Raw genomic sequence first — 26,477 nt, forward strand, 5'->3', positions numbered from 1 at the left:
TTTTTCATAAATCTCTGTATATATTTGCTTAAATTATTTTTTCACAAACATTTCAGGTACATTTGTATTTAAAGTAGATGTACCATTATATTACTTTACTTTCAATGTTATTGATGTCCAGTAGAAAATAAACATTCATGGTATTATTTGAGGTTACATTGTTAATATTATATATTGAATTTTGTCTTCTAGTTGCCATGTAGAATATAGCTGTATAATGATATTAACCATTCTGCTGAATGGAGTTGTTCTTTCCAACCTTCTTCCTTGCTTCAGAGAGATTCCATTTTGATTGACATGCACATTCACATACATCAAAAGGCACAGGGATCTTCCGCTTCTCTAACATCTGTCTTTTAATGACACATGAACACTAATTTATAGTGTGTGTATTGCTCTAAATGTCACAATTAGAAAGTTCACTTTGTTTTTCCATCAGCGTTCGGGTGTAGCGGTAGCACAGATTTGTAATGCGAGGAAATGAAACAGCGGGCAGTTTATGTCAAATAACAGTCGTTCCGAATTACAGAATTGTGGATACTGACCCATATTTGTTTTCTTTCTCATTAAAGTTCCGTCAAGCTCCACCTCAGAGAATGCTATTTGTGATCCATATAAAACTCACATTCCCAGTGCAGCGCTGTCTCTGAATTCCTTGCATACTGTCAGATATTATTCTAAAGTCACCCCTTCCTACGATGAAACTGCCGTAACAAATCAGAACATTTCAATTCATTTACCTTCAGCCGTGTCCCCGGTCTCAAAGCTTCTCCCTCAGCACTGCACTTCTGGGTTGGGCCAGACGTGCACTACACATCCCAACTGTCTGGTAAGTTTTCAGGGGTCCATGGATCAGATTAGACCCTTTCACTCCAGCCAGCAGAAACCCCCGACCCCCATTTTGTTGTTGCGACTCTGGTTGGAAGACTGGGACCTAAGGGCTTGATTCTGAGTCTCTCTAACCTGCTGGGTGAAAAGGAGATGCAGTTGACCCGTGCTCTCGCTCCCCATGCTGCAGGGCTGGTGTCTAATATCCAGAACCACTGAAGCTGGATGGGACTGTGCTAGTTTGACAGTGACAGGTGGAATCTGATCTCCCCTAGCACTGATTCCCCTCTGCCCCCCTGCTTCTACTCAGAGCTTCCGCAGTGGCACATCCCACCTTACCACCCTCATCCTCAGCTGGTCCCATCACTAACTGCTGCTTATCTCTCAGATGGGCGGCATCACTCACACTCATCAAAAAGCTTTCTTTCAGTCGCCAGCCGGGCTGGTTTCAGATACCAGGTGTCTTCATACAGCAGATATTTACTGAGCACCCACTATATTCTGACACTGAGCTTGTCATTGTGCTAAGAATGTAGTATACAAAGGTAGACACGATCCCTGCCCTCATGCAGCTTTAGTGTTAAGGGGATGCAGACAAAGAAGCAGAAATTACAATATGGTTGAAGCGGGTAGGAGGAGTGCCCCACTGTATATATCAGCTAGGTTAGCGACTGCTCGCCCCTGGAGAAATGTCATCTATGCCAATCCCTAGCTGCTAAGAATTAGCCAGGAAGAGGGGTGAGGAATCGGAAGTGAGGAGACAAGAGCAGTCCTGGCAGATGGACCAGCATATGAAATACACATCTAGATGTGTAGAGGGGTGAGGAATCGGAAGTGAGGAGACAAGAGCAGTCCTGGCAGATGGACCAGCATATGAAACAGTCATACCTGCATTGTTTGGAAGAACTGTCTAGTGCTAGAGGAAGACTCAAACTAGGTTGGCCTACTTAAAATGGACTTCTGTTAACTTTAATATAGTTGCTAATACTTTTGCATATTAACAGTAGCCAACATGTTTTGAGCACTCAATAATAGTGCCAAATACTCTATGTACTTAATGTGCATGATCTTATGAGAATCCCTGAAGTGATCCTTTGAAGGTAGATACTGTTACAGTCTCCATATGACATCTATAAAATGGGAATAATAGTGACCTTCCAAAAGATATTTGTAAGAAAAATATTCTAAAGAGAATTGCGAAGAAATGTTAAAATATGTAGTGTCTACAGATATCATAATGTTGCTAATGATCATTAGTATTCCAATAGGAAGGCTAGGGTAAATGAAAGAAAAGATTACAATATTATTATTTTTAAATTGTTGACCTGTACTTACTCTGTGTGGGTTTTGTTGAATTGTTGTGAGAAAATAATTCCTTTTAATAAGAATACATATTTTAAAACCTGTAAGCTTATTCACCTGAGAATTTCACATAGTTTTGCAAATCATTTCAGATTGTTTTATGATATAGAAAATACAATCATGACATTATGAGTAAGAATGGGCGAGGATTCAATTAATGTGGATTTTTCCCCCTTCTTTGCAGCAACAATTTTGGGCATATTAAAAGCACATGTTTGAAATTCACACTCTCAACCACCTACTGGGCGCAGTTTGACAATCTAGGAAAAATGGAACAAAGAATGATTTTGAAAGCTCCACCCAAAGACCTAATATCAAAAGAGTTGGCATGGTTTGGCTTCTGATAAATGCACTCAAAGCTTCTGCAGATAGAAAGACCAGCAGCGAAAAAGCTGGCCGCACACTGTCACTCATCTTCATACACACTTGGATCCCCGCCAGCCAGAGAGCTACGAGAACAAATGGCCTCGGTGACCTACACTCTTTCTTCTCAAAAAATATTCCACAATTGATGAAAAAAGCATGCTATAAGGAAGATCCATGTAGACACGATAAAATGATAAGATTAGGAAGGTGTGTTGATACCTCGTGTCAGTGAGTACAGATATTGCAACTTGATTCTTATTTTTAGTATCCCTGTGAATTACTGTCACTCATTTCTAGGTGGTGTCTTTTCCTTATTTGACATTTTAGAGTGTTTCCTTCTTCATTCACCATCCAAACTAAGATACGCAGAGAGATGCTGAAAGAGGGGTTTACCTCCCTACTTGACTACTAATGAATAAATTGATGTGTGCTTTTGCATTTCACAATCCATTGAGTGAAACGATGGCTAATAGGTAAATATTTCTTTCTGGACCTTTAGTTACAGACTAGCAGGTCTTTTGTTTTTCATCTCTTCCTCCCTATGGGTATTAGAAAGGACAGTTGAAACTAAGGGGGAAAAAGGTTTGTTTTATATTTCACTGAATTGTTCTTATACGTAAATTTTATTATTAAATAAAATACTCAGTTTTCACCCTGAACATTGTAATCCATTTTTATTTTGTTTAATAAATATCTGTTCTCTCTTTTAGTAGTATTGTGTAGGGAATTTAATTTCCTAGAGTTTTGAGAAGCTTAAAAATTACTGTAGGCATAGCCTAATTCTCATGTCAAACCGTACAGCTTTTCTTTGAGGCTACCAAAATGATGGAATCTGTAGATGTTTGACATACTTTAAAAAGGAACAAGAAGTTTCCAACTAAGGTTTTATTCTTATTATTAAAAACAGGTGCTTGATTCTTCATTCTCTTTCCTTTAGAAATAATTGCTTTGACATTAGAAGAGAACCTGTTGAGGTATTTTGGACACTGGGACTACTGCCTGTGTTCCCAGATGGTCTTAATCGTTGCTGGCACTTTTGCTTTGCACCAGGGTTTCTTTATATCTCCATGTGGGCTCTGAGAGAAGCCTGTGACTGGGAATTCTTCAACAGAGGACCTAAAAAGTGTGACCCCTAGAGCCATCTCTCTACTTGCTGCTCTCTCAGTCCCCTTTTCCTTTCAGCATAAAGAGGAGGCTACCAGATCGATCGTTAGAGCTCTCTGCTTTCCGAGGCTGGGTCCCATGATCCTGGACTTCATGCCAGTGTCCAAATTCATTTCTAATACGAGAATTTCATTTTTAATAAATTATTCTCTTCCAAGTGAGCTCAACTCTTAGCCAAGGAAGAAAGGTTAGTTGGGTTTCACCTTGTAGAAACAGAGCAGGATTTTCCTTGTAAAATCAAGTTGGCTGGTTATGGGACAGACAGTTGCAGTGTTATTTTCACAATGAAGAAGATGCAAAGAGCTTGCCTAGAAAAGGTGACAGCTTGTAGGTGTCATGCTGGTAACAGCAGAATGAATGAAAGATAGTAAATGATCTGATATGGGGCTGTGATAAAGGGCAAAGAATTAAGGATGCCACCGACGCTTCTGGCTTCAGCAGCTAGCGAGGCAGGATTGGTGTTCATTGAGACAATGCAAGGAGAAGAACCCCTGGAGTCATGGCACTAGAACATGACAATTTCATATGGGGACATGTTGCATTTGAGGTATTTAAATGATATCCGAGTTGAAGTAGCCAAAATACATTCAGATATTGCAGCACAGGCAATAGATCTAGATGAGAGACATGGTTTGGGGTGTCAGCACTGGAGAGGAATGCCAAAGTGGGGGGATTAAACATTAAATGGTGGGAGTGGCCTGGATGACCCAGTAGGAACTTGTGACGCTACAGTTCTATCATACTATATGATTCATTTTAAGAGGTCACTCGACCAGGCTCCTGATGACACAAGGCATTGCAAATCACCAGAGATGCAAGGTACATGGGTAAAACCCTCAAAGGCAGAGGGCACAAGTTGTTGGTGGCAGCTGTTTGTTTATTGGCTGTTTTTTGAATGTTAAGAAATTAAATTGCTCTGAACTTGTAGCTTCTGAAAAATTCGAAACAGACAATACTGGCTCTATTTCTAGTCTGGAAAAGTAGTAATGAACTGCTGAGGCAGAGCAGTGCCTCCCCCTTTCCATGGGGCATCAGCTTCCCTTTGGTCCCTCCCCACCCAGCCTGCCTCATTCATTGAAGTGGTGTGCCCTGTCCCAGTAGGTGTTCCAGTTTAGTTCCAAAAGCAGTAGTGTTTCTCTATACAAGGAAATCATTTCGGGAAGGGAGGATGGAGAGGTTTGTTAAAATGCAGATTCCCAGGCCATATCCCCACAGGGTCAGATTTGGTAAGCCTTACTCCCTGGTGCTTGGGAATCTGCATTTAAACACTACAAAATGTGTTTGCTAGTATTTGATTATTCCTCTTAAACACATCCAATTCACATAAAGAGACACAGATACCCATAGGGGACAGAATAGATACAAACTAAAACCATATGTCATTGACTTCCAAACCTGGCAGGGCCTCAGAAGCACTCATAGGTTGATTAAAACTGTACATTCTCGAACTTTCTCCCAGAGATTCTGATTCCATAGCTCTGGAATGAGGCCCAATACTCTGCATAGGATGATTAGGATGATTCTGATGCACAGCCAGGTGTGACGGCCCCTGTTAACTTACAGCACCCTGATCAAGTGCATGTTAAGGGCTGGAGTGGAGCACAAGGAGCACCGCCCTCCTCAATAGGCAGTGATGGAGAGACTCATTCATTACTCCCACGGTGATTAAGAAAGGGTTTGCTGGGATGGGTTCCCGAAACTACTTTGGTAATTTAGAAGGATGAATAGGTAGTACAGCTGGGAAACTCAAAGGCGGGAGTGAACCCCGTGAATTTTGAGTAGGTATTCGCAAGGAGTGAAAACCAGAAAAGTGATGTGGGGTTTCACTCATTTGGTTTATCTAGATGGCAGTGGAAACTGCATGAAGATTCTGAATTTTTATCAAAGCTTTCATATTTTGTGAAGTTACTCTAAAGGTATTGTTAAAAACAGAATGTCACTTTTGAAAACAAAACAAAACAAAACAAAAAAACAACCTTGGAAAGGATCTGTCATTTCTCTGAATGGCATTGATGTAACAAAATCTTAAGACCTGAACCTGAACTTCCTGGTATTTTTCTACCCACCTATCACACATGCCACTGGTTTCCCATTTTCTTCAGTGCATCTCCCTGTTATATGGAAGTAGGAAGCAGGAAGCCCACAGATCACCTTGATTAATCTGGTATCAGGAACTGTTTTCATCACCATGGAAACATGACACTCCTATGGAAAATGGAGAAACCTCTGATCTTCGTATTTTAAAAGGTTTTTTTGGGTTTTTTTAAACACCCTAGAATAATGTTCTTTTTGAAAACAAGATACACATACACACACACGATTATATTACACATCTTGTATGCGGTTGAATTTTACTCATCATGCTTGTAAAAATATTAATTTATTCTCAAAGCAAAGGTTTCTATACATAAGATTATAAAATAAGAGGGCTTAAGTGCCACTGGAAGAAACTTCAGGGAAATAGACTTCTAAAATGCACAGATTGTTCTAAGAAGAACATGTATCCCAAGAAGTCTTTGCAAATAGATATTCCTTTATGCTTATTTCTTACCCAGGTAGTATCAAGGCTATGTAAGGGTGTTGGGAGTGGTACATTTCATAAAACACTGAATTTTTCCTCCTTTCAATCTGCATCAAGCTATTTCTTTTTATCCTTCAAAATAATAGCCAAATGTTTAAAAATTCTCTGCTTAGGACTCCATGTTATTTTAAACCCTCAATAACAGATCTCAATATTGCCTGCATCCTGTAGATTATTTTCCACATAGTCCTGAAATAAGACTCAATTTTGAACTGGAAACTTTTGAAAAGTAGGAAATCTTTCCTATAGTTGTGTGTATATTAGGATAGGCACACAAAAACAAGAATAAACTCACTGAATACTTTCCCTACTGCTTTAAGCTAAAAATGGTTCTCTCATGTTGTGGTATTCTAATGCTGCTGACTCTTGTTTATAGAACATTAAGGAAGGGGTGAAAAACTTACAGCACTCACATCCCTGGGGTAGTTACTTGTTTCTTTAATATTTTTATATTTTATTTACTGTAATCAGAAAGAAAGCCAGTGGGGTTGGAACACTGATTTTTATAATTGAATGGAGAATTATAATTGAACCATGTCAAATTTAACTGGTAAAATAAAGTTGTTAAACATCTTTCTAAAGGAGACATTATAGGCTTTTTCTTTTTTTCAGTACAATAGGAAGTTCTACTTTTTTATAGGGTTAGAGAGTCAGGAACTGGATGAAAATGCCCCTAAGCCTTTGAGAGAGTTAAAAGAAAGGGAGAAAGACAAAATACCAATTGAGCTACCTTTTTTTTTTTTTTTTCCTTTCGAAGTAGAAAATAGTATTTGGAAAAATTTGAATATGAACACATTATCTTGGGTTCTTAATCTTATGCAACTGAGAAACTAGTACAGGATTTACTCTGAACTCAAAGTAATATTTCCTTGCTTTCTTGAGTCATGTGAGAAGCATCGTATATGGGGAAGGGAATTCCTTTCTTGACCATCATTGCCCTCACCCTGTGAAGCAAGAGCTGTGAGTTTCAATATAAATATTATTGCTGGCCACAAGACTGCCCAGATCCTTTTCAAAAACCCTAGCCGCAGCATTTGACTGGCAGAGGATGTGTTTGTACTTAGTCTCACCATCAATTCTCCCTAAAATGGAAAACCTGCAACAAAGGATCCACTAAAATACCGCTCCCCAGGGCAGGCTTGTGTCAGCACAAGAGGCAGTTACAGGGAGATCATGTTAAGGGATTTGCACTTAACCTTGGCTCCGGTCCAGCCAAGGCTGGGAAAAGTACTCCCAGTTCTCTACCCCAGCAGCAAATGATGTAATTCACACAAGGAGGCACGTCCGCCGACCTGGCTTGGCAGAGGTGAGTGCAAAGGTGCTTGTATAAATGGTTTGCTTGTTGAGGCTCAAAATGGTTTATGAAAAGAAGGGGCTTAACCAGCATTTTATCACAGGTTAACTGCATTAGAGAAATTGGGTTAAAATGTTAAATCTCAGCTGCTAGAACCAGCTTTGTGTCATTTGGGTATTTCCTTCAAATGCTAATGAAAGCTCAAGAATACTAATCAGATCCCATTGGCAAAGCCAAGCCAGTCATGGCAGGTTTCCAGCTGAAAATTATTTTTCACTGTCTACACTTGGATATTCTGCTCCCACTTGAACAAAGGCAAGACAAAGTCATTGGTGATTCTACTCCTCCTATGCCCAGTCCAGGCCTCCCGCAGCATGTCCCTACAACTGCTCTTCACAAATCTCAGGCCCTTGCCTCTGTAATGAATAGAGCTCTGCTTCTACACCCTCAGTGCCTGATGCAAGACCAGACACTACTTGCTCACTGCTTAGGCCGGGGCACTGATTACCTCACCCAGAAGAGACAGCTGAGTGTCGTGGAGAAAGCACGAGACTAGAAGTCAGAATGTTGTGAATAGAGCCTAGTTCACTACCCATTAGCTGCATATATTTGGGTAAATTATTTGCCTTTTTGCACTTGTTTCCTCTTCTGTAAAATGGGAGTAATGAAATTTATTTACTTATTCAGGGTCTGAGGATTCAAGATCATGTTTATAAAACTTCCTGGCATGTGGTAGACCCTTGCCCAATGGTAGCTGTTCTTCTTATCTTGCCACCTTCCCTTCCTGCAGCCTGTCTACTACTCCCTAATACACAATCTGCACAGAGGAAGAAAAATCATGGTTCTTACTGTCACTTCATACCACTCTTCCTGGCTCTGTAGCATCCTAAACAAGGAGAGGTTTTGGTTCTGAGGGGCTGCTGGGATTTTCTCCAGGCAGATTTGACTGTCTGGCTGCTGCTGTTGGATAAGCAGAGATTTAACTGGGGTTTCACCAAGCACGTTTGACAGAGAAGATAAGGGCTAGGGAGTTGAATAAGTATGCAAGGGAGTTGTGATCAGGAAGACCCGGGGGATCTTGGCTTTACAAGTGAGGAGGGTGATGGGCCCTGGAAAGTGGATCAGTGGATGCAGGGCTCCACCTGTGTGGTTAAAAAATTGTTGATGTCAAAGTAGGTAGAGGGATGAGATGTAAGGGTAAGGTGTGGGGAGTGGGCGGGGGATAAAAGTAGATGTAGCAGTTAGTGAGTGGCATACTCAGAATGGTGGGTATGGAGGGGGTATGACTGTGGGAATATTATTTCTCCTTTGTGGAAAAGAAAAATGTGATCATACAAGGCTACAGAGAGAACAGGTAAACCAATAACTCCAGCAAGACCTCATCTGTCCAGCACTGTTAGCCATTGAGAATCCCATTCATACAACCATTCCAGACAACAAATAACTTAAAGCACATACTTTATTTTAATGACTTGGAGAGAATTCTTACTAATGACCAATTTGCTGAATGCATCAATCATATACCAGGGGATATTGTACTTGCACAGAGAGAAAGGGCACGAGACAGGGAGAGGATGTGTGAGCACTTTAAGGAAGAATATAACATGCATCAGTATTTTCAAAGATAACCATTTCCAGGGAGTTACAAAGTCTTCATGAAGTAATAAATTTCTATTTTAATAACAGGGGACTGTAATTATTAGCTGATCACTTGCCTTTTTGCAGTCAATAGCACAGGTAGGACCTTAATATAATTTTCTACAAAGAAAATAAATATATAAACAGATGTTTATAATAATAATTGAAAAACCAGTGGAGTCATTTCTCACCAACTAGATATGACAAACATTATAAAGTTTTACACAGTGTTGGTGAGGGATTGAGGGAAAACTATCATATATGTGGGTAGGAATTAAATTTGCATCAATTATTTGGCAACATTTATCGCAAGTGTAAATGTACATACCTTTTGTATTAAAATTCAGAGACAAAGAGACTTAGATGAACGTAGCCCCAGAAGCAGAGTTCAGAACTATGGAGTAAGTGTGAAGTGCTCGATATGCTGAGAAAGAAAAAGGAAAGGCCTTCAGACTGATGGAGTGTGACAGGATCCAGATGAGCCCTCTTCTTGAGTTGAATTGGAAGTACTTTTTAAACTGGGTAGGATCAAGTTAGCATTTCAAGAATGTTTGGGAAAAGCAGATTATTCCAGAAACAGCAATGGGGAAGCAATTTGAAATTGAAAAAAAAAAAAGAAAGCTGCATTCCTACATCACCCCCCCACAAAATACTGTAAAATCATTAAAGAAAACATGTATATTTTTATAAAAGTGGCATGATGACTTTTTTTAAACAATGACAATGGGCCAGGCACGATGGCTTACTCCTGTAATCCCAGCACTTTGGGAGGCCAAGGCGGGCGGATCACAAGGTCAGGATCGAGACTATCCTGGCTAACACGGTGAAACCCCATCTCTACTAAAAAAAATACAAAAAGTTAGCCAGGCGTGGTAGTGGGCGCCTGTAGTCCCAGCTACTTGGGAGGCTGAGGCAGGAGAATGGCATGAACCTGGGAGGCAGAGCTTGCAGTGAATTGAGATCACGCCACTGCACTCCAGCCTGTGTGACAGAGCAAGACTCCATCTCAAAAAAAAATAATAATAATCAAAAGAATGACAATGAAACCCAGGCCCATATGATTAAAGACTCCTCCCTCTATATTTTACATGAATATGACTGGCAAATGGCTTGTTTCCCTAATATGCAAAGGGCTTTTCAAATGAGTAAGGAACACACAAGCAACCAGGGAGAAAAACGGGCAAAGGTCATCAACAGCATTTCATGAAGAAGAAACACAAGGAAAATAAATAGGTGAAAAGTTATTCACAATAGTAATTGATAATGAACTATTTTTCACAGACTAGATATGATGAAGATTATGAACTTTAACAGGGGTTGAGGGAAAACTCATGTGGATAGGAATTTAAATTTGCATCAATTATTTGGCAACATCAAGATTGTAAATGTACATACCCTCAATTCCACAATTTCTTATCTACCCGAATTTATTGTGAATCTTTCTGAATCCGTTATGAGTTCAGGACCTCCTCCTCCTCTAGAGGTGACCTGAGGGCCACAAGGAGAGCCATTGATTTTTCTTCCCCCATCGCAACATAACCAGCCCCATCATTATAAGCCAAATCCAGTACCTGAAGAGGCTATCATTAGAAATGACTGCACACCTTCTCCTAAAAGGCCATGGGAACTAGCCTCATCACTCTTTCCATGCCTAAGTCGCTCGTCACCAGAAGTCAAAGCTTCTCATGTCTCTCCCACCACCCTATTGTTGGACAGCTCCTGTTGGAACCCAATTTCCCAGCCACCCTGAACACTACACACCTCTGAAATTCAATCATCATCACAACCATTTGTACTTTTCTCCTTTCTAGGCCAGCCTCTCTACTTCCAGCTTTGGTCTCAGGCCCTCTTAGCTACTCACAGACTTTCCTCTAGCAATTGTCCTTTGTTTCTCTTGAACACTGGATCGTCCTTTTATCCAAGGTCAATTCCATCACACAATAAACATGCTTTAATATCTCCCACCTAAACAAACAAAACCAAAAAATCCTCTTTTGACTCCACCTCACTTCCTTCCAGTTACTGCTCAATTTCTCTGTTCTCCTTTGGATCAAAACTTTTTGAAAGGATAGTGTTGTGCCTACTTTCTTCACTTCCTCACCTCCCATTCTCTCTCTTGTGAGTTTTTACTGAAGTGTGATTAGCCTACTGGAAGGGGCACAAATCACAGGTATGCAGCTCAATGGATTATCACAAAGTGAACATACCCTGTGCCAATACCTTCGGCAAGAAATAGAACACTGTCCACACCCCAGAAACCTAGTTCTTTCTTCCGACTACCACTGCTCCCTCTTCCCCGAAGACCATTACTATTACTCCTTTTAAAATAACGCATTATTTTGCCTATTTTGAAAAATTGCTTTGGAATATTTCTTTCTCTGTCTCTCTCTCTCTCTCTCTCTCTTTCTCTTTCTCTCTCTCTCTCTCTTTCTCTCTTCCTTTTTTTTTTTTTTGACAGAGTTTTGCTCTTGTTACCCAGGCTGGAGTGCAGTGGTACGATCTCGGCTCGCTGCAACCTGCGCCTCCCTGGTTCCAGTGTTTCTCCTGCCTCAGCCTCCCGAGTAGCTGGGATTACTGTATGTATTTCTCTGTGCATATTTTCTTTTGCCCAATGTGATGTCTGTGAGATTTGTTCAAGTTATTACACGTAGCAGGGACCAGATCGCACAATATAAGGACTTTTTCATTTTTATGGAGTGAAGCCCTTGGGAGGTTTTTAACAGAGGAGTGACATGATATGATCTTTTCACTGAAAGTTCACTTAGCTGCTACCTCAAGAATAGAATATGGGTCGGGAGGTGAGGATGAAGAAGAAAGCAGGGAGACTGGTTAGGAAGCCGTTACAACAATCCAATCACAGTATTAAATTCTCCGGCTTTAAAAAGAAAAGACATTTTAGGTCAGTCCCTCAGTGGAGCTAAATCAAAGCAATAATAAACCAAGTTCACTGTTGGACCTGCAATAACTAGGCCAGCTATCACAATTTAGGCCCAGAAAATAATTAACACCTCCTCAACAAAAATAGCCTTTGCAAACAACTGTAATTTTCAAAATTAAAATAGAATAATATATGGCTGAGAATAAATAGAAGCTTCAGTATTTGGAAACCTTGGGTCTTCAAAGTAATACTTCATCAAACACGGAAAGCATTTTCAAGGCCAGAAAACCGAAGTAATTTCAGGCCTTGGGAGAATGACAGGGTGGCAACGACTCATCGAAAGCAGACTGATAGGCAGGGTGAAAAGTATGGGTTACCTGGATATAAATAATTGGAAATACAGGGATGCCCTACCCCGCCGTAAGGTTTTCCTTTACTATTTACATTCTTTCTTGTTATTCTTAACACTTGCAGCATCACAAAGGTGTGTTTTCTTGGTGGCAAGTGTTTTTACATGACTCAGTTGAAACCTGAGATTACGTGTGGTTGATTTTTCATCCATAACTGCACATTTGTCTTGATCTTGAGAATTCCCAGCTTTTTGAAACGAAAGTTTTAACATTTTTGCTCAGATCCACATATTTGATTCCATGTTGGTTTTCACAGCACTCTGGGCAAAAGATGGGGCTGAAAGTTGGTGTATGTTAAATCTAGGAGCATGGCACGTAATGCCGGACCACGGCTCTATTCAATTCTATAATTTATCCAGGGGAGTGGCCACATCCCACATCCCCTTCCCCCAGTGGAAAAGTCTGGCTGCCTCATGCAATATCAACATCAAAAGATTAGCGTTGTATTGAATATCATCTCACTTATTTACCAGTTAAGATCTATTGTCAATACATTTATCTGGGAATCTTGTTTTAGCTTACTTTATTTTTCGCTTCTATCACCTTTGAAGGAATGTTCTCCTTTGGAGCAAAATTTTTCAAAATAATTCATACTTGTCTCCAATTCCCCTCTTGAATTCTTTGTTAAATGCACTCCAGCAGCCTTTTGTCTTCAATGTAGCCTTGTCAAGGCAACCAAAAAACTGCATATTGCTGTGCCTACACCAACCGTGCAGAATGTTGATTTTTCCTACCAACCTTCTGAAGATAATTTGTTTTCCTGTATGTTCTGACCACCCCCGCTCCAAAAACAAGTGATTCAAAAGAAAGTTTGAAGCCAGGCTGGATGTGAAGCCAGTAGTGCAAGAGCTTTAGAGCTTTAGAGTCAGACAAACCTCTGTTGAAGTGCAAGCTGCATTATCTACTACTAGGTGGCCATAAACAGTCTCCCTGACCCCTCTGTGCCTCAGTTTCCTAATCTGTGAAAATGAGGAGTTAACAGAAGCTGCCTAGCAAGGCTGTGGGAAAATGAAACGAGAGAATGGGGCTGGCATGTGGTAAGCATTTATTATGCCTTAGCTGCTATTATTATTGTCATTGATACTGTTCTCATCTGAGGCCAGCGGGGGCAAATAAGTTTTATGCCAGTAGAGTCCTCCCCACAAATCCTCCTGGGTGAGCAGCTGCCTCTGCTGCTTTCTCAGGCTGCTTTGTTCGACTTCCTGCCTGCTTGAGGCATAAATCAATAACTTTGATGATAGTCACTGCTCTTGTGTGTGAGATGACGCAGGAAGAAGGAAGATTACAAGAGAGGGTGATCGCTGGAAAAAACTAATGTAAATATATAAACTCAGCACCCCACAGGTAGAGGAAATGCTCCCAATACATTGGCCTCTGTCTATACATCTGGATAAAATGTAAACAATAGCTTTATTTTAATAAGATCACAAAATTGCAAGCTTTGCAAACACAGGAGCAACGTCCTCCATTTCCTCTGAGTCCCTCCGCACTGCTGTCCGTAGGTAGCTAAGCCAGCAGCCTTCAATCTTTTTCTTTTTCTTTTTTTTTTTTGCTGATTCATAAAAATGGATGCCGCTTACATGAGCAATCACTCTCGTGGGGATGCCCAAGATTCTATGAAATTCCCAACACACAAGCAGCAATTCCTCCCTGTTCTCTCTCTTGAACACAAAGGAGAATGACAAAAATAGAGGGGTACATTTTAGCTAGCTCCAATTCACTTTGCAAAGGAATATATAATTTGTGAGCTTATCTTTATTGTTAGTCATATGTTTCTTTTGACACCTCACACTGTTCACCTTCGCCATTTCAACAGGCATCCGTTTCAACAAGCTATCATCAAACAGTGGTGCCAGGGAGCTACTAGGAAGTGGGATGAGGAGACTCTGGGGTGTCTATCGGTGCTTCCCAACGAGTGTTATGGGCCCTCTGTTTTCAGGTGGACCCTCCTACAGGAGCAGAAGATTTCTTGCTAAAGGGGGTGTAAAGGTCTTTTCCTTTCTCTTTAGTGGATCAGAACCTGCATAGAAAACAAAAATGAAATGCTCAGGTGAGAGCAGTGATTGTCAATGGCTGGTGTCCAAGACACAAAAGGATAACCCCAATGTTTTTATGATACGAACTTCTGAAGATCACGTTTGCCAAATTTTTCCTGAATAATGGACAATATGAAGAAGACACAAGATGACTATAAAGGGGAGATTTTGGAGTGGGATCTGTTTCAAGTCAAGGGAGAAAGTGATCAAGCAGCTTGGGGGCCAATTACAATACTGGGTGAAAGCCGCTGGGTTAAAGAGAAGGCTATGGGGTCACCACACAAGACAAAAGCTGAACTTTTGATTACCTTTCCCACCATTCCTGTCCCTTTCTTTTAGTAAATGGCAAACCCATTTGTCACCAAGCCAGAAATCTTCAAGTCATTGGCTTCTCTCTCTCTCTCTCCTTCTCTCTCTCTCTCATACTCTCCATTGGATTGATCAGCAAATCTTGACTTTTTGAGTTCAAAATGTCATCATTACCTAACTACTTCACTCTAGTGAAAGACAGTACTCATCCTGGTCCAGGCCACCAATACCTCTCACCCAGGGAATGGCCTCCTAACTAGTCACTGCTTTCACCTTCCCCTGCTCAATCTGTTTCACATAGTGGACAGAACGGTCTTTTTAATGTTTAAATCAGATTATGCCATTTCTTTGCAAATCTCCAATGACCTCTCATGGAAAAGCAGTCTTTACTATGAGTCTATGAGACCTTTTAGGACGTCAGTCCTTGCAACCTCTCCAACAACATCATCTCCAACAGCTCTTCCCCGTGTCACTCAGATCATTGACAATGGTCACCTGGGTTTTACTTGAACAACCCTACCTCAGAGCTTTGCACTTGCAATTCTCTCTGCATGAAATATTTTATTCCAGAAATTTGCTTGGCTAACGTATTTATTCAGTTCATCACAGGCCTCATTATGAAAGAAGCCTTATTCTTTTTTATGGACAACTTGATCATTGGCATCTGTTTCAGCAGTCAATGACTGTGAGCAAACTGGCAACGTCAAACTCCGTAAAATTTCGAGATAATTTTTAATGACCTAAAATAGAGAGTTTATTATCTCAGAAATTTGTTAAGCTCAAATTTTTTGTGTATTATCCTCAGCACATGGTTGCTTTTCTCTTACAGACTCTTTCACTTGTTTTAAAGAATGAATGATTTGGGGACTTTGGGTATTTAAATCTATTTTTAAACATGGTATATGTTCTGGTAATTATTTTTCTCACATTGGCACTGATTGTACTTTATTAGTTAGTTCCAAAGACCCTTAATTACAGAAAGCTGCCTGGGGAAGTGTGAGATCAAGTCAATCGTATTGATGAGAAAAGAAAGAAACAAACTAATAGACCTAATGACTTGGAGTCTAAGACAATCATGAAAGACTTTCCCCCTCCACTTCCTCAAAACATAGGTAGGTGCAATGTTAAGTAGAGTCAGAGAAGTCAGTAACTCATTTTGCCAATTTAAAGCCCCAACGCAATTTATTTATGAGGCTCGGGATATTTTAAATTCACCTAAGTCAATCACGCGGTGAAAATCATACTCGGGTGTGAATTCCGGCATGCAAATATGCATCCCCTGATTGTATTCACACAGACCTTTTGCATCTCAAGCGGGGTGAGCAGCTGTTGCGGAGTCGGTAGAGCCTGGTCTGAGTAAGGAGGAGCGCAGTAGCGGCCCTGGTGGGGTCGGAGAGAGGGCACTGGGGCTGTTTCTATTTGGGGACCTGGGAGAAGGCGCCGCCGCCAGGTCATTGCAGCGCCTCCCCAGCGCGCAGGGCTGCGGATCCCACAGCAGCCTCCAGGCCAGGTTCCGGGATGCCTGGGGATGGCGCGGCTGCACCTGTCACCCGCTGCTCCCTCCTGCTCCGGGGAGACCCCGCGCCGACCTCTGTCCTTGCGCCTGACAGCTGGGCCCCGAGTCTCCCCTGCCTCTGCTGTCACTCGGAGGTGGCTGGTGATTAGTAATCGTCTCCATCCTCCACGCGGGAGGCGTGACCAGGCTTTTACACGCATCCTGTGAGCCAGCGCCTGGAAATTGCTTTCAGGGACTGCTTTTGCATCTAGAAACCAGAAGTGATTCAAGTGATATGTTCAACTCCTGCCCCTGGGCTGGGGAGAGCGTCACAGCTCAGTAAAGCCCTGCTCCCAGAGAAGAGCTATCTCTGCCCCCATGGCATAGTTCCTTTCCCTTTCCTGATCAAGGAGACAATGACAGAAGTATGACTGTCATGACTGATGATAGCCAGACTGGAGAGACATTCGCACTAGGGTTTTGTTTTGTTTGTTTTTGTAGACAGAATCTCACTTTGTCGCCCAGGCTGGAGCTCAGTGGCACAATCACGGCTCACTGCAGCCTCAATCTCTCCAGCTCAAGTGATCCTCCCACCTCAGCCTCCCAAAATACTTGGATTACAGGCGTGAGCCACTGCGCCCAGCTCCCATTAGTTACCACTAACACACTTCCTCAATTGTAAAATAAAGCATTGAACAAGTTGTTTACATTTAAATCACTTTCTGAGTGTCCATCAGCCTCCAAAAATTGAGGAAGTTTCTCAGACTAATATCAGTAGCAGTTCTATCACTATTTGCACGTGGCAATATCTTCTTCAATGTAAGAGAAAAATAATTGTGATCAATTTGCCAGGTATCAATTTGGGTAACATTTCTACCATCTTGATTTGACATATTGCATTGCAGTTCCCCAAGTCACTCCAGCTGGGGCACAGGAGGCAGCTAACAGTCACTGTGGGCATGCTTTTATTCTGTTACCTTGAGCCCACCAGGCTCATGTGCTTAGTCCTTCTTGTCACTGGCTCTGCCCCTGCCCTTGGTACTTATCCAGGCCAGGCCCCAGGGGAAGAATGCTTATAGACTGGGTCAGATATTTTACCTTCCCCATTGCTCTTGGGAGTGGTCTCCATCTTCTTCCTTTGTTTGTTCATTTTGCTAAATTCGGGAACCCCAGATCCTGGTCCTGGTCCTCCTCCACCAGAGGGAAGGAAGTCAGAGCTTACTCCAAAGAAATTCTTGCGAAGTGGCCCCACAACTGCTTGTCTGAGTCAAGCCTCAGTGGAAAAAAATCCCTGTATCCATCGTCTCTTTCTCTATTCCTCTATGAATAATTTATCTCACAGTTCATCATATTCTATAATATCTGCTTATGATAAGTAAAGCATCTAGCAGCTTGACCTGCTGGAAAGGATATGGATTTGGGACATTTTGTCTCAGCTCTACTACATACAAACTTTGTGACTTTGGAAATAGACACTTTCTTGGTCTGAGTCTCAGTAAGCTCACCTGTAAGATGGGAATTGTAAGAATTTTATAGTGCCAGGCACAGTGATTCACACCTGTAATCCTAACACTTTGGGAGGCAGAGGCAGGAGAATCACTTAAGCCTAGGAGTTTCAGACCAGCCCTGTCAACATAGAGAGACTCTGTTTTTCCAAAAAACTTAAAAAAGAAAATTAGCCAGGCATGGTGGTATTGCACTGGATTGGTGCCACTGCAATCCAGCCTGGGCAGCAAAACCAGATCCTGTCTCAAAAACAAACAAACAAACAAACAAACAAATAAGAGTTTTGTAGGAATCAAGTCAAATAATGTATGACAAAAATCCTGTGAACCTCACAGCATTATGCAATGGTTTGTGTGTGTGCGTGTGTTTGTTTTACTGCAGCAGATTTTGGTGGCTGGGAGAATGAGTTTTTGGAGTCAGATGTCTGTTTAAAGCAAGGGTTCACTAATTACTGACTGTGACCACAGACAAGTGACTTTAATTTCTTTATACCCCAGTATCATCATCTGTAAATTGGAAATAATAGCTGTATTTTAGGGTTGTTGAAACATTAAGTGAGATAATGTATGCTAAGCATTTAGTATAATTCTTAATATATCATAATAGTTGTTGCTGCTGTCAGGCCCTAAGGATCCTGTTGGCCTGAAAAAAAAATGTACCCTTGAGACTTTTAATCTACCTCCTTTTGTTAGCCACATCTGAATTTTTATCTCTAGAAATAAATGTATATAAAATTGCCTTACTTAATTCCAGTGTTTAGAAAATATTTCTTTTTCCGTAGTTTGAAAATGCATAAAAATCTAGTGCACCAGCTTCTTATCTCAGCAGATGAAATCATTTCATTTGACCATTGATTCTTGAATTCAACCAAGATTTTTCCAGAAAAATCATGAAAGAATCAATCTTCAGAGACTGATGTTCTTCTGGGTATAACAGACCTGATGTGTGTATTCTGCCAAAACAGTTGAGCAAATGAAACAAACTTAACAGCTTTTTGCCTAATTTGATAATATACCAAAAGGCCTCACAATTAGGTATACATGTCAGGTGTATTAGTCCATTTTCACACTACTGATAAAGACGTATCCAAGACTGGGTAAATTATAAAGAAAAAGAAGTTTAATGGACTCATAGTTCCAACTGACTGGGGAGGCCTCACAATCATGGCAGAAGGTGAAAAGCAAATCTTACACGGCAGCAAGCAATAGAGAGCACTTGTGCAGGGAAACTCCCCTTTATAAAACCATCAGATCTCATGAGACTTATTCACTATCACGAGAATAGCACGGGAAAGACCCGCCCCCATGAGTCGATTATCTCGCACTGGAAACCTCTCACAACACATGGGAATTATGGGAGCTACAATTCAATATGAGATCTGGGTGAGGACACAGCCAAACCATATCATCAGAATTGTTCAGGGGACTTCTTAGCGGGTTGTAGCACTGTATTAGGATGTGGTTCCAGGAGATGCTGCCGTGGAGCATCGCTTTTATGTCCACAAATGATCTTTCTGAGGAACATGAGATTCCTGAACATGAAACATTTGTTCTGGAGTAGATAATTTATAGTTGCTTTTTCTCATGCACCTGTGATCAGCTGCTAGCCTGGTTGGCTGCTCTAGCATTACCTCAACAGGGACAGCTTATCTCTGCTCCATGTGGTCTCTCTTTCTTCAGCAGGCTTGTTCTCATGGCAGTTGCCGGAAGCAAGAGAGCCAGTGAAAGAGTGAAAGTACTCTTGAGACACAATGACTCTTCTGCTGCAATCTATTGGTAAAAGCAATAGAATAAAAGTTTAGCCTAGATGGAAGACGAGAAGAAATGGACCCCACCTCTTGATGAAAGGATGTGCAAAATAACATAAAGAGTATGCAAATGGGAGAAGTGAAGGATGGTGGCCATTTTTGCAACCCTCCACATATGATACAGTTGCCGTGTTGCTAAGTAAAGCTGGAGGGCATTTACGTTCCCACATTAAGAGTGTGAGTTTCTGTTTCTTTGCATTCTTGCCAACATTTGGCAGAATACACTCATTTTTAAAATTAATCTGATAATATAAGGTAAGTGGTGTCACATGGTTATTGTTTTTATTTCATTTTTAGTTTCTACCTACTGACGTTAAATACCTACTGAGGTTAAATATATTCTTATATATTTATTAGCTATTTGTATTTCTTCTGAGAATTACCAATTTCTATCTTGCTAATTTTTCTATTGGAATGTTTTCTGTTGGAATGTTCTCTATTGGAACTGTTATGAATATTTATATATTTTAATGCTTTAAGTGTCATTTCACTGCAGATTTTTTTCCATTCTTTGTCCTTTTGTTTTTCAATAGGTTTTTGAGGAACATATGGTGTTTAGTTACATGAATAAATTCTTTAATGATGGTTTCTGAGATTTTTATGCACCCATCACCCAAGCAGTGTACACTGCACCCAGTGCATAGTCTTTTATCCCTCACCCCCCTCACTCTTTCCCTTGAGTCCCCAAAGTCCATTGTATCATTCTTATGCCTTTGTGTCCTCATAGCCTAGCTCCTACTTACAAGTGAGAACATATAATGTTTGGTTTTTCCATTTCTGAGTGACTTCATTTGGAATAATGGTCTTCAATTCCACCCAGGTTGCTCCAAATGCCATTATTTCATTCCTTTTTATGGCTATGTAGTATTCCATGGTGCATGTATATCACATTTTCTTTATCCACTCATTGATTGATAGACGTTCGGGCTGGATAGACGTTCGGGCTGGTTCCAAATTTTTACAATTGCATACCGTGCTGCTAGAAACTGGCATGTGCAAGTATCTTTTTTGTATAATGACTTCTTTTCCTCTGGGTAGATACCCATGAGTGAGACTGCTGGATCAAATGGTAGATCTACTTTTAGTTCTTTAAGGAATCTCCAGACTGTTTTCTATAGTGGTTGTACTAGTTTACAGTCTCACCAACAGTGTAAAAAAGTGTTCCCTTTTCACCAAATCCACGCCAACATTTGTTATTTTTTAAATTTTTATGGCTGTTCTTGCAGGAGTGAGGTGGTATCGCATTGTGGTTTTGATTTGCGTTTCCCTGATAATTAGTAATGTTGAGCATTTTTCCATATGTTTGTTAGCCATTTGTATATCTTCACTTGAGAATTGTCTATTCATGTCGTTAGCCCACTTTTTGATGGGATTGTTTGTCTTTTTTCTTGCTGATTTGTTTGAGTTTCTTGTAGATTCTGGATATTAGTCCTTTGTCCAATATAGAATTGCAAATATTTTCCTTCCACTCTGTGGGCTATTTACTCTGCTGATTATTTCTTTTACTGTGCAGAAGCTTTTTAGTTTAATTAAGTCCCATTTATTTATCTTTTTTTGTTTGTTTGTTTGTTTCATTTGCTTTTGGGTTCTTGGTCATGAAGTCTTTGCCTAAGCCAACGTCTAGAAGGGTTTTTCTGATGTTATCTTCTAGAATTTTTATGGTTTCAGGTCTTAGATTTAGGTCTTTGATCCATCTTGATTGATTTTTGTATAGGGTGAGAGATGAGGATCCAGTTTCATTCTTCTACATGTGGCTTGCCAATTATCCCAGCACCATTTGTTGAATAGGGTGTGCTTTCCCCACTTTATGTTTTTGTTTGCTTTATCAAAGATCAGTTGACTGTAAGTATTTGGCTTTATTTCTGGTTTCTCTGTTCCATTGATCTATAGGCCTATTTTAATACCAGTACCATGCAGTTTTGGTGACTATGGCCTTATAGTATAGTTTGAAGTCAGTAAATTTGATGCCTCCAGATACCTCCTTTTTGCTTAGTCTTGCTTTGGCTTCAGTTGTCCTTTTAACTTTCCCTATGATGTCCTTTGCCATAGGCAAAAATGAATTTTTATCTAAAAAAAAGTCAACCTTTTCCACTATGAGTTACATTTTTTGTAACTTAAGCCATTCTTAACTTCAAAATCTTCAATATGTTATCCTCATTTTTGGTAAAAATAGTTGTAAAGTTTGCATTTTATATTTGGTTGTTTAATATATCTGGAATTTTATTTTTATGTATGAAATGAAGGAAGGAATCTAATTTTATTTTTTATATGTGGTGAACAATTATTCTCACCCACTTTTTGAAGACTGTGTCTTTCCCCACTGGTTTTTGGTGCCATCTTTATCATATATCAAGGCCCTACATATGAGCAAGACTGTTTCTGGACACTCTAAAAGTTCCATTGACTTATTTATTTGTTGTAGCATGAAAAAATTTGCTGTTTTATTTATGATGACTTTGAATATGGACAAGTTTCTAATGAGAAAATACGCTTTTAAAATTATTTTTCAGGATTGTTTAGCTGTATCTATACTCTTCTGTATGAATTCTATACGGACCAAAATTTTAAAAAAATACACTTTACCTTTAACTTTTCTCCTCTAATATGCAAAATAGCACACATCCCGCAAACAGCTATTTTTACTGGGCACATAAATCTTACTCCTCCAAAATTCATAGTCATTCCTAGGCAAGGGAAAATTTTCCCAGTGTAAAAGGTCTGAGATTATATTCTGTTTTAATGCTTCTCATTCTGGTAGAACTATTTCTCTGTTTCTCAGTGTTTTTACTTGCTGAGTAATACTGTTAATGCAGAATCTTAAAAACTGTAGAAATGTTTTATTAAAAGATAAGAAGGTACCATGAGGCCTATTTTTAATTAGAAATCTGGTACTTTTTGAGTTCTGAAAACTTCAAATACAATGCCTCATCTCAGATGTCTTAGAAGGTAGCCTCTTCACTTATCCATTCAGCAAATATTTACTAAGATCCTATTACATGGCTGTTACTATCTTATGTGCCAAGGATAGAGTGGCTTACTTAGCAGTTATTTGGAAGAGAAGAGACAGTGATTATTTTTATTTTATAGGTGAAGGAACTAAGGCACAAACTCTTCATTTAATTTGATTAAATACAAGTTGCATTTGCCGAGAGCTTACAGAGGTCCCAGACTATAGGGTTATGTATTAGGTGCTCTGGGGTGATATTATCAAAGATGAGGAACGGAGGTGTCCTCTTCAAGGCTGGTCTCATCCAACATGACAGATTACAGTCAACATGTAGCTATTACACTTGAATTCATATAACACCACTTGCCTCTTTCTAAGGAGATTTAAATTGATTCCTCAAGAAAGTAGGTTGTAAGTTGGCTTTTGAAGAATGGAAGTATTGTTGTCTGATTTCTAGTGAGATTATCATGTAGACAAATTGAAGGCCAGAGGAGATACTGTAGCAAAAAGAGACCTGGGGAGAAAGACAACATTGCAGAGACAGGGGTGAGGCTGGTTGGAATAGAGCAAGTGTTTGGAGCATACAGAGATGGAATGAGTAGTGAATAGCACTCAGGTCTCTTGCACTTCTGGCTAGTAGAGGTCAGTGGATTAGGAGAACTGACATAAATTACAATCACAAGCAGGCTACCTATGCTTTGTCATTTGGTACTAATTCCTTTCTAGTAGTTTCCATGTAATCTCCTTTACAAATTTTTTTTTATAATTCACCACTGAAACTGAATCATTCTTCCATCTATGCCCCTGTACTCTGTGCATTTTAAAATCACAGCACCTGTAATTTTCAGCATACTTAATAATGTGTCTGTCTGCCTAAGAGCAGAGCCCATGCCTTCGGCCTTTGTGACCTCAACAACTAGCACAATGCCTGTTAGTTGAAGGAAATTTTGTTGATGGAAAAACAAACCTTCACGGCCTATTATTTACTGGATGGCTAGAGTTCCTTGGGTTTGTTTTTTTAAAAAGTCTGTACATCTAATGCATCTTATGAGGTAGTAAACTGATGCACTGATAGGACTTTGGTCACAGAATCATGTGATTACGTGAGAGTGTGGTTACTGATTCAGAATGTGACATAACCCTGGAAGGGTTCTAGAGAAAAGCTGTAAAGAGCCAACAGTGCAGAGTGAATGGTCAGCAAATCAGACATCCTGAAGTAAATTCAGGCCTTGTTGAGATTTACAGGAAAAACATTTTCCTAGTAATTGGAGGTTTTCCTCCTAGATCAGTGTACTTATATTGTTCTACAAACTTGGGACTCAACTAAAAGTTGTTAAAAAAGGTTTTAGAATGCCAAATAAGTCTAGTGTTTTCTATATTTCAATTCTCATTTCTTTTTATATTAAAATTTCTTCTGCATTTCCCAGTCACCCTTTATGATATTTGTCTTGGACTTTTAAAGAATGTTCATTTGGGTATATTGATGAAGCACAGCTGGGGAAATCATTAACTGTATCTTCCTTGAGAAAAGCACAAACTATTCAAGTGTATCTTATCAACTTGATAAGCCCTTCCTGAGAATTTGCCATGAATCTAGTAACATTCTGAGTAAGAGGAAGTACATCAAAGTTAAAAACAAACAAAGAAACAAGCAAACAAACACAATATCAGAATATTAATGACCTTCAAAGAGTACACTGTACTTCTGATAAACTCTGAGACAAAAACTCAAAAAGCAGCAAATAAGACAAAATAAAACATGGGGCACCATATGTAACAGAATATTTGTGCTGGAGGAAGCAGTCAGTGAAGGACCTTGGGAGAAGGTAGGACAGGATCATGGGTTTTGGAGTCAAATAACTCTTATTATGAATCCTAGGTCTGCTATCACTAAGTAGACATGAAACCTAAAGCTAGTGACTTAAACTATAAACCTTGGTTTCCTTATTTGTAAACCTGGATACTTACTACCTGTTTCATGGGTTATCACAAATAAAGAATAAGCATATAAATTTACATTTGCAAAGCACAAGTGTCTGGTAAGACATAAGACTACTCAGTAAGTAAAAGTCAGTCATGATTAATAAAATCAGAGGAACTATGTTCAACTATGCTCACCAGAAACACAGTTAGTAATAGTCATAATAGAGAATGGTGAACCCCCACGTTCAAGGAATTTTGTTAAGTACTTTCTGATGTAATGTTTACAACAATTGTATGAGAAGTATTATCACTCCTATTTTACAAGAGAAAAACTAAGATTTATGAAAGTTGCTTAAATTTTCTAAAATTTCACAACTAGTATAACCTGGGCTTTAAACAGGTCCTACGTGTTGACACTAGGCAGACTTAATCCCCTACTCATTCAGGATTAGAATTTGTTACCTGCAGTTTGAATACTGTTGCTGATCTGTACATACTTAGCCAAGCTTTGGACGTCATTTCACTTCTCAGTTTAAATACTGTTTCCCAGAACCAAAAGACTGTTTCAAAGAGTCAACTTCGTAATGAACTCCAATCTGTTCTTGGTCTCGAGTTGAAGACTGAGGTATGACCTGTAGCCTGATGCCATTGCTGATCTCAGTTCACTGGTTAAAGCCGTAGGAATAAAATCAGGCCACAGTACATTAAGGCCTCCGCTGGGCGACTCTCCATGATCAGCGCTCCTACCAGCCTGCCAGAGAGAACACATGTCCAATCAGTCACATGTGGGAAGTTAAGGGTGAGTGTGAGGTACCTGGCCAGGCCAGGAGTGAGTAATAAACATAGAAACAAAAGAAACAAGACACATCATCACCTCACCTGCTACCAACATTGAAGAATCTACACTTCACTCTAATACAAAGAAGGACTAGAAACCCTGTCCAGAAAGTACCTAGGGATAGAAAGCAGTCAAATCAACTCCATTCAAAGCTACTCTAAGAAAAAAACCAGAAAATGTATCAAAACATTACAGTTAGTAAATATTCTTCATCCAAAACCAACAATGAAGCAGAAGAAAATTGTAATACAGCACTCCAAACTGAAGTAAATATTCTCTAATAAAAGCATCTTAAGATATTAAAAATACCTGCAGTCAAAAATTGTAACATTAAAAATGGACAAAAAAGAAACTGGGAAAAATGAGAATAAAAGATGAATTAAATAAAAAGTAAATGAGTTCAGAAAGAAATTCAAGAACAAATTATAAGGGGCTGAGTGAGCAGAGTTAAATGGAAATCTGATAATGAACATCAAGGTAAGAAAACAACAAAGAAAATAAAAATGAGACAAAGAAGGAAATAAAAAATCAGAGAAGAAGTGATAAAAGTGAACAACAGTCAGTGAAGGTCCAATACACATGTAATGGAGTTCCTGAAGAAGGAAAAACAAAATAAAGGTACAGAACTAATATTTAAGACTACAATATAAGAAATATTTCTGCAAACAAAAGAAAACTTGTCTTCTTACTGAAAGGGCTATCCAGGTCCTGGTTCTGGTCAGCCTGTAATCCCAGCTGCTTGGAGGCTGAGGCAGGAGGATGAGCTTGAGGCTACAGTCCTGGAATTTGGAAGCATCAACTATGATACATATCCTAGTAAAATAAGGAAAAATCGTCAGAGTCTCCAGGCAAAAAGATCACACTACCCGTAAAAGTCAGAAAATTAGGCTAGCATCAGATTTCTCAAGAACAACATATAAAGGGAGGCAGTAATGAAGTAACATTTTCAAGAAACTCAAGGAAATAAAGGGTGATGCAAGGATTTACTAATGCAGCCAGGATATTCTCCAAATATCAAGACTATTTATGAAAAAACAGTTTTGAATGTACAACAACTTAACAAATACAGCAGCACTTTCTGAAGAATCTACTAAT

General features: G+C 39.7%; 1 protein-coding gene across 1 annotated transcript in view; it reads left to right on the forward strand.

Moving 5' to 3' along the window:
• SOHLH2 (spermatogenesis and oogenesis specific basic helix-loop-helix 2) overlaps positions 1 to 3,215 on the forward strand; it is a 47,566-nt gene extending 44,351 nt beyond the window's left edge. The window contains exons 10-11 of the mRNA XM_011993006.1: positions 573 to 829; positions 2,375 to 3,215. Of these exons, the coding sequence (XP_011848396.1) occupies positions 573 to 829; positions 2,375 to 2,395 (278 nt within the window). The 3' untranslated portion in view covers positions 2,396 to 3,215. The remainder of the gene's footprint in view (positions 1 to 572; positions 830 to 2,374) is intronic.
• The last annotated feature ends 23,262 nt before the right edge of the window (positions 3,216 to 26,477 follow it).

The sequence above is a fragment of the Mandrillus leucophaeus genome, unplaced genomic scaffold (genome assembly GCF_000951045.1).
Source record: "Mandrillus leucophaeus isolate KB7577 unplaced genomic scaffold, Mleu.le_1.0 Scaffold421, whole genome shotgun sequence".
Lineage (NCBI taxonomy): Eukaryota > Metazoa > Chordata > Mammalia > Primates > Cercopithecidae > Mandrillus > Mandrillus leucophaeus.